We start from the raw sequence: 17,285 nt of genomic DNA, 5'->3' as shown, positions 1-17,285 counted from the left end.
GAATTTTGGCAAACACCATCTTGACCGCATGTTCATACATGTACAGTGGCGACTTGTTCACTGAGAAGATGCTGAACGAGTCAATAATTTACAAAATCACGATCAAAGTGTAATTAATATGACCCGAAACCTGTGACAGCATCAGAAAGAATGCAAGTTTAAGGCACTTAAACATTGGTTGTATCCACCTTTTACTGTACAGTTCAGTGGCATTCAGTGTACATACAATATAAGCTGTAACGCAGTGTGTAGAAGAGATCACAACAAAGGCTGTCATATGGCTGGCTGCGATGTTTTCTGCATTTGCATTCAAGCACATCATGTTTTCTTCTATTCAGGCAGGACTTCCACATATAGAGCCATGTTGATACCAAGTGTAAGTCATAGCTACTGCTGTATCTCATCATTTCGGTTCAACTCACTGCACTTTATTCACCCACACAGCGCTAACAGTAAACCACATTTTCACTATCTCTCATCTCCATTTACTCTATTTTTCCCTCCCTCTGTCTCTCTGTAGTAATTAGCTATTAGCTGAGTTTCTGTGAGCTGTGAACAATCTCACTGAAATGACAGAAACCCTCCATTACAGGCATTACACACACTGGCTGTGGCAGCTTAATGAAAGGGGAAGAGAGAGGGGATATGAGATGCTTGTAGGCGTATAAACATAAATATGTGTCACATGCAGGCTTACAATTAAATCCTCTCACTGTGCACACGCAAGCAGGCAAACACGAGGTCACAGCAGCAGACCTCAGCGAGGGAGGAAACAGCATAAACTTTGTAATCGAATTATTAAGCAGCCCCTTTTTATTTAGCATATTCATAATCCAGACTGCCAGCACTGAAGCCTCGAGCTAATTAACCAGCAGAGCAACACGAGAGCAGACAACAGCAGCTTTGTTTGGGAGGACGGCGTTGATCACAAACATCAGGCCATCGTGATACAAATAAAAGTCATCTTCTTCTGCGCAGAACAGATGTTGCCTCGGTAACGGCCAACAGGGAGCAAAATGAGCAACTAAACAGCCCAACTGAAAAAAAAGTATCAGTGTTGGCATGGATTAGCTGCTTGACACAAAACAATAAATTTATATGAGCCATTTGGCCGAGGCTTCGCTCCAAAGTGCCATTTAGCAGTGGGAGCGCTCATTTTGGGAACAGAACCCTTCATTCTGGCATCTTTAGTGCCTTGCTCTGTCCATTAAGCCACAAAGGGGACCTCAACTCCCAACGCTGGCAGTGCTAGCGCCTTGCTTGCATGCTGAGGTTTATGAATTAGTGAACTGTTAAAGGAAAAAAAATCACCTGACAAATCATCAATATATTCGTGAGTTAATTTGTGAAAAAAAAGCACCGCAGTTTGGGTTTCGATAACCTCTCACTGGTCTTCTACTTTCATTTGTCATTTTAAGCGTTTCCCAGAATGACTTTTAATACATGCTTCAACATAATATTGGATATTCACTAGCAAAGGGCCCAATTAAACTAATGGGTTTTAATATTAAATGAAGAAATTGAGTTTCTCTCTTGTGGCAACTTTTTAATGTAAATTTTTAGCTCATGTTCCCTAATAGGCATTGAAGAGTCTAAAGCATAAGATGAAAAGCAAAATACGGGACACGGGAGGCAAAGTAAAAGTCCAAAAGGGAAGAATTTGAAGGCTCGGGTCATACACAAGGGGTCAATAAACATGGCAAACAATCCAGAAGAGCATAAAAGCATAAAAGTAGCCAGTAGTCATACCCAAGGAAATCCTTTTATAAGCACAAGGAAAATATTCAAATAAATAGAAAAAAAGGAAACTAGCTTGACTACTCTGACTAATGAGAGGAAAACAAGAAACTTCTTATACTGTAAGCGTGTCTGCATGTGTGTGGTAGGAAATTGAAGGGAAGAACAAAGGAAGGAAGTAAAACTAATGGGAGTACAAAATAATTGAGTAAATCACTTGACACAAACATGATCAAAATCCCAAACCGTGCCATTATTAGGAACACACCTTGCAGTCATGTTTACTTTGTTCTTGACCCTGTAATCTAAATGGAGTTGTTATTGTAGCCATGATTGATCTATTTATACAAGACCAATTCGGAAGCATTCTGAGCACATTAGTCCTGTTAATGGATTATTGGGCTGCCTGAAAGCATCTTTCTGTTCAAACTCTTTGACAGGGGCAGAATAAGAATACAGCTTATGCTAATAGGATAATATTGTGCTCGCAGCTCAAAGGCTCCCAGGCAGCTGTAAATCCACTTTAACAATGATGGGAGCATCATTTGGAGGCTGCAACACACACACAGCGCCGAATGGCAATGCTGCATGTCTGTTTCCTCTGCATGCCACAGCAATTCAGTCACACAAAAGTGATCTCGTATTATTAGTTAGGCAGGAAGGTTAGCGCATGCTCGAGGATTATATAAATTTACAAAAAAGTCAGATATGTTATTAATTCAGTACCAAAGTTCGTTAACAAACAGTATTTAGGCTAGAAGGTCAGCACCACGGAGATAGCAGAAACTAGACAGACACGATATTCCTCACATAATTAATTTACCTCCAGCATATTAAATTAAAGATGTTGAGTGACTGAGCAAACACAGAAGGTAGGACATGCATAATGTTAATAACAGCTGCAATGGTATAATATAAATCAAAGATTCTGTGGGAATATGAGTTTGCACATATCCTCAAAGGGGATCCGTTATTCTTGATATTTATGCAGCTGCATTTTAGAAAGTGAAGACAAAAAAAGTGAAGAAAAGAGCCAAATATGAGCCAAGTATGAATGAGACCACTGATGGAAGAAAGTAAACTTCTTAGCTGTGAGATTTAATAGCAAAGCTGAGGCTGAATTCTTGTCATTCCTATGACCAGCTAGTCTTTAGACCCAGTATATGCAGGTCTGAAGACCACTTTTTCTGGACTTTGGGTTAGAGCTGATTCTATTTTGGTAAACGTTTTATTTTTGCGTTTGATGTTTTCCTTGGATGCAATCAAAGCCTGCTCAAATGTGATTGGTCCAGTTGAGTACAAGCAGAAACCCTCTGCTTCTTCTTGTCCCGAGCCTACAGATACACTTGGAAGGGTTTATTTATTGAAAATATATTTTCACTGAATTTTTCCAGGAGAGAGTTCAAAAGCATTGGAGTGTGGACACAGACGGCTGCGTGTTAACACTGTGATCTTCTAAATGTCAGGAACAGAGCAGATTCCTTCGGTCCAAATGGTCATTATAGTGATTCACTGTCGACTCATGACACTGAGTCAATAATGAGTGAGCAGACGGGAAAAAAAATACATTTGTTTGCTGCAAGAAGTGTAGCACTTTAAAAAATTGTGATACTTATAACTTTGTTCAATCTAACATTGAATTTCTCAAATATTTCTTATACATGGCAAAAAAAAAAAAAGAAAAAAAAAAGAAACATAAGCCATTATAGATCAGTTTCATCTGCTTTAGTACAAATGAAAGTGACAAAGAAAGGCATCAACACAGCAGCAACAGGAGCCACCTCTTGGTATCTCCTCCATGCTCTTGAGTCTGTTCCCAGAGATTAAACAAACCTTACAATATTGTGGAGGAGCTGGGCTACATGTGCAGCCTAAATTTGCTGCAGGTATCGTCTCATACTATCAGCAGTGACGAGCAAAAAGAAAAAGTAGAAAAAACTCAGTCAGGAGGAATAAGAAGAGGGTCTGTTGCCACCTCTCCAACACCTCTGTTGTCCCTCTGAATTGCACCGAAACAGGTGAAGTGAATTCACAAAGGTTCATGCTCAAGTATTACTGATTTTTTTGTTAAACCGTGATAAAAATAGTTCTATAAATTATCCTTCAGACACTTACTTGATGTATGTGTTGGCGTTGCCTTCAGGAAACACATATGGGTGTTTCTTCCTGAAGACGTGACCCACTCTGCTGCAGGGCAGGATCTCCAGACTGCCGCCACACTGCCAAACCCGGAATGAGATCTCTGCACACAACACAAACAGACATAAGAAAGACTTTTAAATTCCCTGATATTGATATATGAAGCGATTATTAAAGTTTCACTAAAGCTGTATAAAATGTCAATCATATATATTTAATCTCTGTAATATTCTGGATATTTATAATTGAGCTATTTGTTATATTTTGTAACTCTGTAATATATTGTATTATTTACTTTAGTTCAGTCTGTTACTGTTCCTGTTGTACTGAAAAATGTAAATAAAATCACTGATAATTTTGGTTTGGTTTTCATGCAGCTGTGACAAACTGTAAACTTAAACAATCTGAGCTGATCACTGGGAGCAGCTTTGATTATTTTGTATTAATGGCATAAAGTTGATGATGAGAGTTCTTATAGTCAAATACAGAAACGTCTCAAAATAAAATAATGACGAAGAGTAAATCTGTCTGTAAGACTTTAATGAAACTGAAGGCTTAATATCTAATAAAAAGCCTTACAGCAAAATTTGATTGCAAAGTCAAAAATAATTAAATTCAGGTAGAGACATTTCGTATATGAAGACGCGGGATGTTTTTGTTTAAAGATATTCAGGCATCCAGCTCAATTAACTGCCATGAATGGTAAAATTATACTTATTCAAATATTTCTCTGTATTTTCACTAATGCTCAACTGTAATAAGAGGGATCAGAAAAAAAGTATTTATGACTTGGCTGAAGTAGCTTTATTCAGTGATGTAAGTTTTATTTTTCTTGTTTTTTTAAAGCTAAAGTTGTGTGTGTGTGTGTGTGTGTGGGGGGGGGGGGGGGGGGTTCTCTTTTATCCTAAACAAAATGACATTTGTCCCAAGAATGCTCATCCCTTACACAAAGCCAAGAATAGAGTTATCTGTTCTGTGTATCTTTATCAGTGTCACTATGTAATTTTTCAAAAATGTTTTATTTCTTCTGCGAAGCACTTTGTGATGTTCTGCTCTTGAAAGGCACCCTAAATAAATGTCGCCTTTCATCCTAAGCTTTGTTTTTTACAAAGCACCTGTCACACAGCCCAAAGTGCTTCAAATGGCATGGCTGAAGCAGTAAATAATAAATGTTGCACTTCAAAATCCCCTTTTCAGTCTATCCTTCACGTGCTCTATCAGAGGCCTGGGAGCTTGAGGGTCCAACACAGTACCGTTGCTGTTCCTAGGACTGCGCTCTTCTGGACAGAGATCTCAAATGTTGTTCCTGGAATCTGCTGGAGCCACTCGCCTAGCTTGGGGGTCACTGTACTGAGCGCCCTGATTACCACTAGAACCACTGTTACCTTCACCCTCCACATCTTGTCAAATTCTTCTCTCAACTCTTGGTACTTCTCCAGCTTCTCATGTTCCTTCTTCCTGATCTTGCTGTCTTTCAGTATAGCTACATCTATCACTACGGCCATCTCCCTCTGTTTATCCACCTCTAATATGTCTGGTTGGTTAGCCATCACCAGTTTGTCTGTATGTATCTGGAAGTCCCACAGGAACTTAGATCCGTCATTCTCAACTACCCTAGGTGTCCCATTTTGACCTCAGGACTTGTTCCTGTTGGTCACTTGATTATGGTGTTCGATGTATGCCCTGCCTGCTAGCATCTTGCACCCTACTGTTATGTGCTGGATTTTCTCAAGGGCAACTGTACACAGCCTGCACCTGGGGTCTTGCCTGGTGTGATAGACCCCTGCCTCTATGGATCTTGTACTTGGAGCTTGCTTCTGTGCTGCCATGATTAGTGCCGCTTTCCTGCCTTTCAGTCCAGCTTTGTCCAGCCACTGGTAGGATTTCTGATTGTCAGACAGTTCTTCTATCTGCTGGTGGTATCTGCAAGGACCTGTCCTTACATGTCCTTATTGCACCTCTTTTTTCTTGGATTTTTGCTGCCTGAAGTATTAACTAAGCATGCTGTCAGTGAAGGCCATCTTCCTGATGTGCTCATGGGTGTGGATGTTCAAGCTAGTCCTCAGCCTCTTTCATTGCACTTAGTGTACAGTCTCAGGGTGCTAGGCTTGGGGTGAAACCCTCCATTCATGGTCAGGAGCTTCCTTGTCTTGATGTCTGTGGCTTCTATCTCCTCCTTTGGGCACCTTATTATCCCAGCAGGGTACCTGATCACTGGCAGGGAGTAGGTTTTGATAACCCGGATATTGTTCTTAACATTTAGCTGACTCTTCAGGACTTGCCTCACTCTCTGCAAGTACTTGGTGGTTCTAGCTTTCCTAGCAGCCTGTTAGTGGTTCCCATTTCCCTGTGGGATTCCAAGATACTTGTAGCATGATCCCATAAGTTCTTTCTTCCTTCCCCCTGGTTAACGAGGAGGTGGCTAACGATTGCTCCATTCTGTAGTCGGTATCCATAGCCAGTCTTGTCAGTGATCTCACTGAGGGGGTTCAGGCCTATACAGAACAGCAGTGGGGACAGACTACCTCCTTGGTAGATCGTGCACTTGATGGTGACTTGTGCTATGGGCTTGAAGTTGGCCTCTAGTGTTGTACGTCACATCCCAATGGAGTTCCTGATAAAGGTTCTTAGGGTCCTGTTGATCTTGTTTATTTCTAGGCATTCCAGGATCCAGGTGCAGGGCACTGGAGTCATAGACCTTCTTGTAGTCAATCCAGGTAGGGCACAGGTTGGTCAGTCTGGACTTGCAATCTCAGAGGTACTGTCCATAGTACTCCGTTCACATTATCTAGCAGATCCTCAGATGGTACTTCACTTAGTCTTAGTAACCAGCTACGGAGGATCCAGGTTTCAAGCTTTGCCATGATACCCTCTCTCAGGACAGTTCCTCAAGCACTCAACAATCCTCCTTCCATTGCACTTGGGGCTTGGTACCCAATCTTGGGTGGAGGTGATGATATCGCCCCCATGAGCCGTCATCCTGGCTCCCCCTTGCCGTAGCATTAGTGTTGTACCTTGTCAAACTCTAGACATGAGAATATTTCCTTCTACTGAATGTTGGAACACTGAGCTACTAGTGGTTTGACTGTCAATCTGGATGCTGGGTATCGAAGATTCCATAGATCCCTCATCCTATTCATCCTATTCATGTAACCCCTTCCACTTCCACTTTGTGGGGCAATCGTGGCTCAAGAGTTGGGAGTTCGCCTTGTAATCGGAAGGTTGCCGGTTCGAGCCCCGGCTTGGACAGTCTCGGTCGTTGTGTCCTTGGGCAAGACACTTCACCCGTTGCCTACTGGTGGTGGTCAGAGGGCCCGGTGGCGCCAGTGTCCGGCAGCCTCGCCTCTGTCAGTGCGCCCCAGGGTGGCTGTGGCTACAATGTAGCTTGCCATCACCAGTGTGTGAATGTGTGCGTGAATGGGTGGATGACTGGATATGTAAAGCGCTTTGGGGTCCTTAGGGACTAGTAAAGCGCTATATAAATACAGGCCATTTACCATTTACCATTTTCAAGCAACTTAAAGAAGTCCAGACGCTTTTCTTTGTAAGCTCATTTGACTACAATGACCTGGATGACTGAGAACCTTCACAGACATGGGGTTCATTTTAAATGTCTAGAACAAGCTTCACTAAAGTAAGAGGTGGTGTTAGGGATGAAACCAGTTTTAACATACTTTTGGGAGGCAAACATCAAGTGTGTCAGGTTAACTGGTTAAATTTACCTCCATTCTGTCTCTCACGCTTATTTATTTGAAGTGTTGTCCTTTTTTTCTATTTTGTATCTTTTCTATTCGGCACATCACAGCTAAGTGGGACAACCCTCCCTAAATATTTGATTTGTTTGTTTGAGTTATGTGTGTTAGAATGTGTGTGCGGATGCATTCATATGACCTGCTTACACTGTGCTCATTCTCTGATGTGAGCACTGCAACACAGATGAAAGACAAAACTAACTTCACTTCATTTCACATCATTCCTCGTGTGTGTGTTAATTCTCAGAGTTTCTATCTGTCCACAGAGAAAAAAAGAAACAAGCGTTCCCCCAAAGAAAGAGAAGCTGAAAATTTCACAAAGTTTTTGCAGTAACAGGGGGGGAGAGAGGGAGAGTGAGAGCATGGAAGAGAGAGGAAGTGAAAATTAGAGCATGGACTGGTTTGATGAGGGAGAGGAGGGATGGAGGCAAAGATGAAACACGAGAGAGTACAAAGGAGAACAAGAGAAGTCAGCAAGATGCTGAGATACTGACACAGAGCCTGTGAGACTGACAGAAACATGACAGAGAGCAAATGAGTGTGTGTGTGTGTGTGTGTGTGCGTGTTTGTGTGTGCGTGTTTGTGTGCGCACGTTTCTCAAAGGGAGATGAAAAACAGGCTAACCATCTTTCAGTGATCAGAGAAAAGGCAGCAGTATAACAATCACCAAACTGAATTCAACACCATAGACACCCACAGACAGACACAAACACACACACACACACACACACACACACACACACACACACACACACACACACACACACACACGCACAGTTCAGATGACTGGAGGCAGGTAGCAGCAGGAGCGCCAGATGCTGCTGCTGGATGGATGTCAGAAGGTAAAGACTTTTTTTTTGTTGAATGAAAACTTCACCTTTGTTTCTGGCAGTTATCTCACTAATTTAATCATCCCTCTGTCTTTGCAATCGGCTCAGCTGTCTGTGATCACACAGTCAACACCAGGGAAACTGTTCAAGTCATGCATCTGATGCAGTGCTAGGTGTATGCTAAAACTACAAGCTGTTATCTCCTCACTTTCCCCCCTCTGTCACTCCACTATTACAAATCTGAATTCAAATCTGATTTAAATTACTGAGCAGTCGCCTTTAAAGTTGTCTCCTTCGGGCACAGCTGTCCTCCTACTTTTAGATCACTATCTCAAATTCTGTATGCGTCAATGATGCTCACTGGATACCCACTATTGTGTCGAAAGGCCAAACCTTCAACTTGAATTTAATTCTGTGGAAAAGGACAAGGTTACAGAGAGCATCTGGTCGAGCTCGTGGTAAGTGAAGGTTGTGCTGTGTGCTAGGGTACAGTAGCACATGCACAGTTCAGCTGGTTTGCAATAGATGTTATCTTTCAGACACCACTGGACATGATGGTATAATTCTGCCATGACAGTGTGACTCTGGGCAACAATGTCTTTGTGTGTTGTGAAAGTCAAAACAAAATGGCAAGTATGCTCGTGTTACAGTTTTTTACAGCCGCTAGGACACATTTCTCAATACTTAGGTCACGTTTGCAAAACTCCTCACACAGTGAGCACAACAGAAGTCTATGTGGGCTAAACTGAGGACCAGTTATCATTGCTTTGGCACAAAATGCATTCAATGACTACATCTCTCAAATTTCATGAATTATCTTCTCACTCAGACACAACAACTGCCAAAAATCTTTGTACGTACAGGACATTTTGCATGTGCTTACATACTGTTGTCAAAACTGTTAAACTTATGGCCAAAACAATAACACAATGCAAAACTTGAAAAGACAGCAAAATTCAACAGCAATATTTTATTGAAACATATTTTAAATCTAAAAATGCAGTTTAACCAGCCACAGCTGATTCTCATTGCAGATGAACATCTGCACAGGTGTTACTCCTTCAATTGTTCAACTCCTTCAATTCTGGCATGCCAGAAGATTCTTTCCTAGGTGTGTTGCCCTAGATGACATAAGATGTGATGTGGATGAGAACCTGTGGCCAAATGGAGAAGACCGAGTAGATTAGCATTACTATTGTATGTGTATCAGTGGATGGTGTGTATACAAATTCTTGTATTTTGGGATTACTTAGTGCAAAAAAATAGAAATACATAAACAAATATTAACGAATTCTGCATGATGTCTGATTCATTCCAGTAACATATATTGAAATTATAAACAGAGATGTGTCCTTGTTTTACACAAGAAAACACTGTGTAATGCTACATGTTGTTAGTGTTTTTCAGGTCATTGTTTTGTGGGTGACAAAGTGTGTTTGTCGGCTGTCAACCTTTGCTAGTGTTCTGGAAGAATGAGTTTATTTGAGACCTGAATGAAGTGTTTTGGTAGTTGTAGTGCATTTTGAATGTGAAATGAACTGCTTTGCCAAGCTGACGGTCAGTTAGGAGGATTGTGTGAAGAGTTTTGCAAAAGTGACCTAAGTATTGGGAAATGTGTCCTAGCGGCTGTAAAAAACTGTAATACCCCTGACCTGATGCTTAACCTTCAAACTTGCACACTGAGTCTCTGTTTTTCCTGAAAACTGCTGTTTTGTCTCAGAGCTGCAGACAGACACAGTTCTCATCACAAGTGATGATACCTGACATGAAACTCGAGTCTTCTTGACACTGAAGTTGGTGCAATTTCGATTCATGTGGTGAAATCACAGACTGTAGGTGTAAGCCATCAAAATGGGACATCCATCATATAATAGCCATCTAAAAATTTCAGCAGCACTGGAAGCACAATGAGGAATTAAATTTAGGCATGCTTATTAACTATGGCTGCACCTCGCACTGTTATTTAAGATTGATTATGATTAGGAAATAATAGCAGCGTTTGGTATAAAATGAAAAAAGCAAACTAGCCCATTTCCTCCTTCAAGTGAAAGCTAACGTTTTAAATATTTAACTAAAACCATAAAAAACATGAATCTTGCATTAAAGCATCATCCTGCCAGTGAACATGACAACCACACAGATTTGCTCTGGGTAAATTAATCATTTCTGAATGTTGGTGGTGAGAAGACAGGGTTGCTAAAACTATAGTGAAGAAAATGAAAATACAGTTTAGATGTGAAACAGTAGAACTGAAGGTGAAGAGGAGGTTTGGCTTTCTTGTAACCGAAGCACTGAGCTCATTAAAGCTGATCATGATATAGTGCCTTATCTCTGGGCAAATTAGACCTTTGTGTGCAATGGTACAAAGTGATACGGTAACTGCTTTATGGCAATTCTGGGTTTTTATAGGAATTGGCATTAATGTGATGAATACCTTTAATTTGTTAGGTACCAAATTTATTGAACATGAGAGAAACTCATACCCGCTAATAATTCATCCACTCACTGATTCTGACCTGATTTTTTCCCTTAAGGTAATAATCCTACAAATTTTGTGACGATGTTCAAGTTTGCAGACATCCAGCAGGTTTCTCTGTGATGTTATGATGTTTTTAGATGGTCAGTTTGGCGACTTATTTTGTAGTTACACAGGAGAAGTCAGTTCATTTCTTTCTTTTTTTTTTTTTTTTTTCCGCCTGTCCCATTTGGTTCTTTAGCCATCAGAATTGTTGTCTGAAGACCAACAAGGATACCCAATGGATTTACTTTGCCAAATGGATCATCGTGGCATTGCCGTATTGGTCCATTTGGTCGATCTTTGTTTTTATTATTTATTATATTTTATTTTCAGATGTTACAGACGGGACAGACATGAGTGAGGGATAGGAAAGGGAGAAAGAAAGAGGAAGGAAAGGAAAAACAGAAGGGGAGAGGGACAGTGAGAAAGGGGGGGAGAAAAAAAATAAAAATCTCCTGGATCACCTGTTGAGAGAAGAATAGAAAACAAGCAAAAAAAGACAAAAAAAACCAAAAAACAAAGCAACATACTAAACACAACACCATCGCATTAATCTAGCTAAGTGTAAACAGCAGTAAATACTAAATATTCAATGTTGTTGTGCAGCACGCAGGACAGATGTGCTTCGAAGTAGCAGCCAAGAAAGGTGTAATTTGGGTCTACGAGCAGTGAACACCCGTGTGTACACCTGTGTGGATCAGCGCGCTTGTATTCCAAAGGTTTCTCCATGTAACGATCTGCTAGGGAGTGTGGGGGGGCCACAGCCCCGTCCTCCAGGGTGTGAAGCAGGTATGGAGGAGATCAAAACTCCAGACATCCAGAGGCCCCCAGAACACAAGAAACCATGGAAGACCAACAGAGGGGCAGCCGCGCCACTGTTCCAGTAAGAGCTGAGGAGAGTCCCAGATGAGGGTTCACTCAGCAGCCGCGGAGCAGAAGCCAGGGGGAGTTGCAGTGACGCGCCCGTGAGCTCCGCCGGCCGCCAGCTGTGCCTGAGTGACCGAGCCCCAGGCCGATAGGCCGGGGGCACCCCACCCCCGAAGGGGCCCGAGCGAGCCCCAGGCTCCAGGCCCCGATAAGCGGCCGCCAAGGAGTGAGCCGGTGTGTACCTGGACGCCCACCCCCAGACACAAAGAACCACCAATGCACCGACACCTGAGGGAGTCCGCCACCGGCAGGGGAAGTGGTGTGTTACGTTTCGGTGTGTCAGTGTTTTGTTTTTGCGTGACTGTTATGTATTTCCTGCTTTACTTTGAAAGTCTGTGTTATTTTAGTGTGTTCAGTTTACATTTTCCCTGTCTCGTCAGTTCTAATTTGCCCCAGCTGTGTTTCCCTCCTGTGGTCCATTCCCTAATTGCTCCTTCTATGTATTTAAACCCTGTGTTTCAGTATGTCATGGTCGCGATCTCCCCCCCCGTTGTAAATAGTTTGACGTTTTGTGTTTTGATGTAAATAAATTCGTTTTGAGACACTTTTTGGGATTTTGGTGGAGAGCCTTAGTGTTTTTCTTCGTGGTTTTATTTTCTTTATTTTTGTTTTTCTACGTTGCACCCCGGTTGCCTAGGCCGGGGTGTAACATATGGGGGCTCGTCCGGGATGCTGGGGGGGTCCGAGGGAGGTCCACTTCAGCCTCCGTCTGTCTTCGCTGGGGGGCCCGGGGACCGCTCCAGCCGTCCGCCGTCGCTGGAGGGTCCGTGGGACCACTCCAGCCTTCGTCGTCTGCTGGAGGGTCAGGGGGACCGCTCCGGCCTCCCTCGGTTTCATCTGCCTCCGCTGGAGGGTCCGTGGGACCGCTTCAGTCTTCGTTTGCCTTCGCTGGGGGGTCCGAGGGACCGCCCCAGCCCTCGTCGTTTGCTGGAGGGTCCGTGGGACCGCTCCAGCCTTCATCAGCCTTCGTCCGGCTTCGCTGGAGGGTCCGTTGGAGGGACCGCTTCAGCCTTCGTCTGCCTTCGCTGGAGGGTCCGAGGCACCGCTTCAGTCTTCGTTTGTCTTCGCTGGAGGGTCCGAGGCACCGCTCCAGCCTTCGTCTGCCTTCGCTGGAGGGTCCGTGGGACCGCTCCAGACTTCATCCGTCTTCGCTGGAGGGTCCGGGGGACCGCTCCAGCCTTCGTCGTCTGCTGGAGGGTCCGTGGGACCGCTCCAGCCTCCACCAGCCTTCATCCGGTTTTGATCAAAACATTTCACTTGGGGTTACATGTTTGATTTTTGGGTAGGGGGAAATGTTACGTTTCGGTGTGTCAGTGTTTTGTTTTTGCGTGACTGTTATGTATTTCCTGCTTTACTTTGAAAGTCTGTGTTATTTTAGTGTGTTCAGTTTACATTTTCCCTGTCTCGTCAGTTCTAATTTGCCCCAGCTGTGTTTCCCTCCTGTGGTCCATTCCCTAATTGCTCCTTCTATGTATTTAAACCCTGTGTTTCAGTATGTCATGGTCGCGATCTCCCCCCCCGTTGTAAATAGTTTGACGTTTTGTGTTTTGATGTAAATAAATTCGTTTTGAGACACTTTTTGGGATTTTGGTGGAGAGCCTTAGTGTTTTTCTTCGTGGTTTTATTTTCTTTATTTTTGTTTTTCTACGTTGCACCCCGGTTGCCTAGGCCGGGGTGTAACATGTGGTAGGTGGAGATAGGCCTCCAAACCTTGGAGGGCCTGAGGTGTCCCCAGAGAGGTGGCGTCTGATACCCAACCTGACATATAGACACAGACATACAGGCACACACAGACACAAACATCCATTCCCCCCCTCATGCTCTCATATGCACTTACTCCACACTCAACCAACGTGGGGACAGACATAAAGAGACGCTGTACACACGATCACACTCCCCAAGCGTACTCTACAAACCGGGTCTAGGTACCCTTGCTCCTGGAGGGGGGAACTGCACCTAGACCCAGGTGGTGTTACCCTTTTCCCTGCGGTGGGGAGAGGCAGACCACCCCGACTCCGTAGCAGCAGGGAGGCCCCACACTCCAGACCGCAGTCGGACGGCCAACTCCACCTAGCCCTCCCGCTCCAGCAGGCCGCAGAGAATGGGGGTGGGAGAAGACTCCAAACCTCCCTCCACCCGCTCATTGTAGTGTTGATGCATGTGTGTTCTAAGGTGCAATTAAAACCCAGGAGGGCATGGAGCTACCTGCCAAGGAGCAGCAGGTAAGCGCATAGTCGCTCCTGATAGCCCTCAATGACTAAGTGTATTTAAAATTGAGAGGTGGGCAACGACGCCAGGGGTGAGGTGTACACCCTGATGGTAATTTGGACTCCGTGATTGTGCCCACCCCCAAGATCCTATATGTATGTGTAATGAGAGTGTGAATAACGTGAATGTCTAAGTTGTGGGATAAAATTGAGGCAGAGGCAGCCAGAAGGGGACAGAGGGGGGGGGTAGCCTCCTCTGCACCCTGGTGACATACCCCTACTCCAAGGCCCTGCATGTGTGGGTGGTTGTGGTGGAGCGGGAAGAGAGAGGCAGCTGGAGATGGGGAGGGAAGGAAGGGAGGGGCAGGTAACCCCTCCCTGGGGCCAGCTCCCCCGCTGACCCCAGTAGGCACTCCCACACTCCGCGACCCGCCAGGGAAAGGGGGCCCAGGCCCATCCAGACCGGGGCCCAGTGCAGCAGCGCCTCCCGGCCCCACAGAGCCCGGGACAGTCCACCCAACCCCACCACAGAGAAAACTGCACCCACCCCACCATCCACTCATCTTCCAGACTACATAAGACAGTAAACGCCCAGGCTGAGATCTTCCTCCACCTCTCCTGTATCTCCCCCTCCTGCAGAGAGAGTTCCTGAAGAGAGGAAAGCTCCTGCAAGATGTGACCATCTCCCCCACCAGTTGAAGAGCCCCCCCAGGTGGTTCGACGCACCGGCGGCACCCCGCTCCAGGGCCGGGCCCCTCGCACTGTTATTTAAGATTGATTATGATTAGGAAATAATAGCAGCGTTTGGTATAAAATGAAAAAAGCAAACTAGCCCATTTCCTCCTTCAAGTGAAAGCTAACGTTTTAAATATTTAACTAAAACCATGATTTTTTCCCTTAAGGTAATAATCCTACAAATTTTGTGACGATGTTCAAGTTTGCAGACATCCAGCAGGTTTCTCTGTGATGTTATGATGTTTTTAGATGGTCAGTTTGGCGACTTATTTTGTAGTTACACAGGAGAAGTCAGTTCATTTCAATAAACGTAAAAAAATCCTACATGCTTTTTTCCAGTGTTAAAAATCAGCGCAACTGGCAGTAAGCTGCATGTTGCAAACATTAGCAAATAAGATTGAGTGCTTGACTAATATTTTTTCCTGCTTATATTTTGTACCTTGAGAAATAATAATGAATGCAGTCGTTATTTAATTTAACACGGAATACCTTAATTTGCCACAGAAGAGAAGAGACGATAAGGGAAGAGAGAAGAAGAATCTGTAGAATTTGTTAACTCCTTACATTTGGTAATAACTCCTCTGATAAAAGGACCAATCTGCGTTACTTGATGTGTTTTTGCATAATGTGAAATCTGCAGGGAAGAACACCTTATATTTGGACTTTTAAATGTTTTGGGATAAAGGATCAATCACACAACCATAAAGCAAAATGCAATAAATAACAAATCATATAAAACATAAAAAACACTGTTCAAAAGACCAGTGGCAGCTAGGACAAATGCATTTTTAAGTCTGCACATTGGCATTCAGTAAATTAAACGTTTTTGGCTAACCTGGCTACGATCAGCCAGGTTAGAGTGGACCTGATCCCATACAAATGACTCAGGTTATCCTGCTGTTTTGATGCACATTGTAAGTACACCTTGCACTAAATCATTAAAAATGCATGACAATCATCAGTCATGGTTCGAACTCGAGCTAATTTAATTGCACTTATGTCTGAATCAGTTTTATGGCCCTCGTACTGACAAAGACACCATCCACAGCCTGACAGAAGACACATTTGGACCTAATCTGATTTACTTTGGACTCTTATGCCCAGTCATGGCACAGGAAAATAGTCTGTGGGCTAATCTGAGCTGAGCTCCAGATGTGGAGTTGTGACTGTGTCACTGTGGCCAGACTCACCCCGAAGCAACACTGGCAGTTAAAGCCTAATGCAGCTCATAGGAAACTGAAAATGTGGGCCTCCTTTGGTCCAAAGATACATTCCAGTTTCTTTGCAGTGAGAGTGGACTGACTGAATGTAAATAAACCAAAAGATACTGATGAAAATGCAGCTTGAGCTATTTATTTTGTGTTTCATAAATGGATGGTTGACTTTTTGCTAATGTTAGGATATAATGGTTTCACTGGTTTAGTCCATTTGAGATGGGTGGTCTGTAACAACAAAAATAAAATGATTTTAAAAATGTAGAAGTGGCAAAAATGTAATTACTCAACAGAAAACATCATTAATATTACTGCTTAAACCGTTAATATTAGTTTCCAATGTTTTACGAGTTCCCTCTAAACTTCACAGCACCTTTCTTCCAAGTACGATGACTCACCAAAGTTCTCACCACCCCAAATGTCCATGGCAGTGTCGTATTTTCCAAGGTGATTGAACCAGGACCTGTCAATCACAAACAGTCCGCCTGCAATGATGGGGGTCCTGTGAGAGAAACAACAAAAGGGGGAAAATAAGGGAGTCACAAGATGAGAAAAACATTTCCTTGTAATTTGTAATTAAGTCCTAAGCATGTCTACTAGATTTATGTCTCACTACTGACCCGAAAACATCCAGAGATGACAAAACAGATAAAAAAAAAACATTTATGAAAAGGGAGTTTCAAAAGCATAAATCTTCACTACCTTCACTACCCTAACTTTTTAGCTACACATAAACATGTGAAAGAAAAGTAAAAGCTTCAGCCCTCACACGTGCTTGTGCTGCTTACATTTGTCCTCACATTTCTCCAGAATCTCATCAGATCTAATCCAAACACGAGGAGCTCCTGTGTAGTTTCTCTTTGAGTTTTGCCGTTTCCTTTCTGTTTGCCATAACGCAAACACACACACACACAATCACACAGACACATGCAGGACAATGAGACGACTGAATAGCTGAAGGCCAGCACGCGCCATCAAATACCCTCTGTTTATCAACAATTATCCCGCTGTCATCGCCTGCAAATAGCACCCCGAGTGTGTGTGTCCGTATGTGGGTGGCAGAACATAAACTCTTTTCAAGCTCAATTTGTCCTTGTGTGTTTAAAGGAATGTAGCAGTGTGTGTGTGTGTGTGTGTGTGTATAAGACTTTGACTGCAGAAAGTGAGGATGTTAAATGGCATAAAATAACTTGGCAAATGCAATGAATAGGATGAGACAAACAAGA

At 43.4% G+C, this 17,285-nt stretch overlaps 1 protein-coding gene and 1 long non-coding RNA gene across 3 annotated transcripts in view; both read right to left on the bottom strand.

Moving 5' to 3' along the window:
• Positions 1 to 17,285, bottom strand: part of galnt14 (UDP-N-acetyl-alpha-D-galactosamine:polypeptide N-acetylgalactosaminyltransferase 14 (GalNAc-T14)) — a 237,701-nt gene that overhangs the window by 24,529 nt on the left and 195,887 nt on the right. For both annotated transcript variants that reach the window (XM_085432502.1, XM_085432500.1), the window contains exons 9-10: positions 16,458 to 16,561; positions 3,853 to 3,979 (exon numbers count right to left, since the gene is read on the bottom strand). In XM_085432502.1, the coding sequence (XP_085288628.1) occupies positions 3,853 to 3,979; positions 16,458 to 16,561 (231 nt within the window). The remainder of the gene's footprint in view (positions 1 to 3,852; positions 3,980 to 16,457; positions 16,562 to 17,285) is intronic.
• LOC146692421 (uncharacterized) lies at positions 11,125 to 11,892 on the bottom strand. The gene is made up of 2 exons (XR_014915187.1): positions 11,665 to 11,892; positions 11,125 to 11,440 (listed from the first exon to the last, which is right to left on the bottom strand). It is a non-coding gene; the product is annotated as an uncharacterized LOC146692421 (long non-coding RNA).

Source organism: Copadichromis virginalis, linkage group LG15, assembly GCF_057382275.1.
Source record: "Copadichromis virginalis isolate Kocher_CV1m ecotype Utaka linkage group LG15, C_Virginalis_male_GT1.1, whole genome shotgun sequence".
NCBI lineage: Eukaryota > Metazoa > Chordata > Actinopteri > Cichliformes > Cichlidae > Copadichromis > Copadichromis virginalis.
The sequence above is the reverse complement of the archived record's forward strand: the minus strand, read 5'-3'. Positions and strand labels throughout refer to the sequence as shown.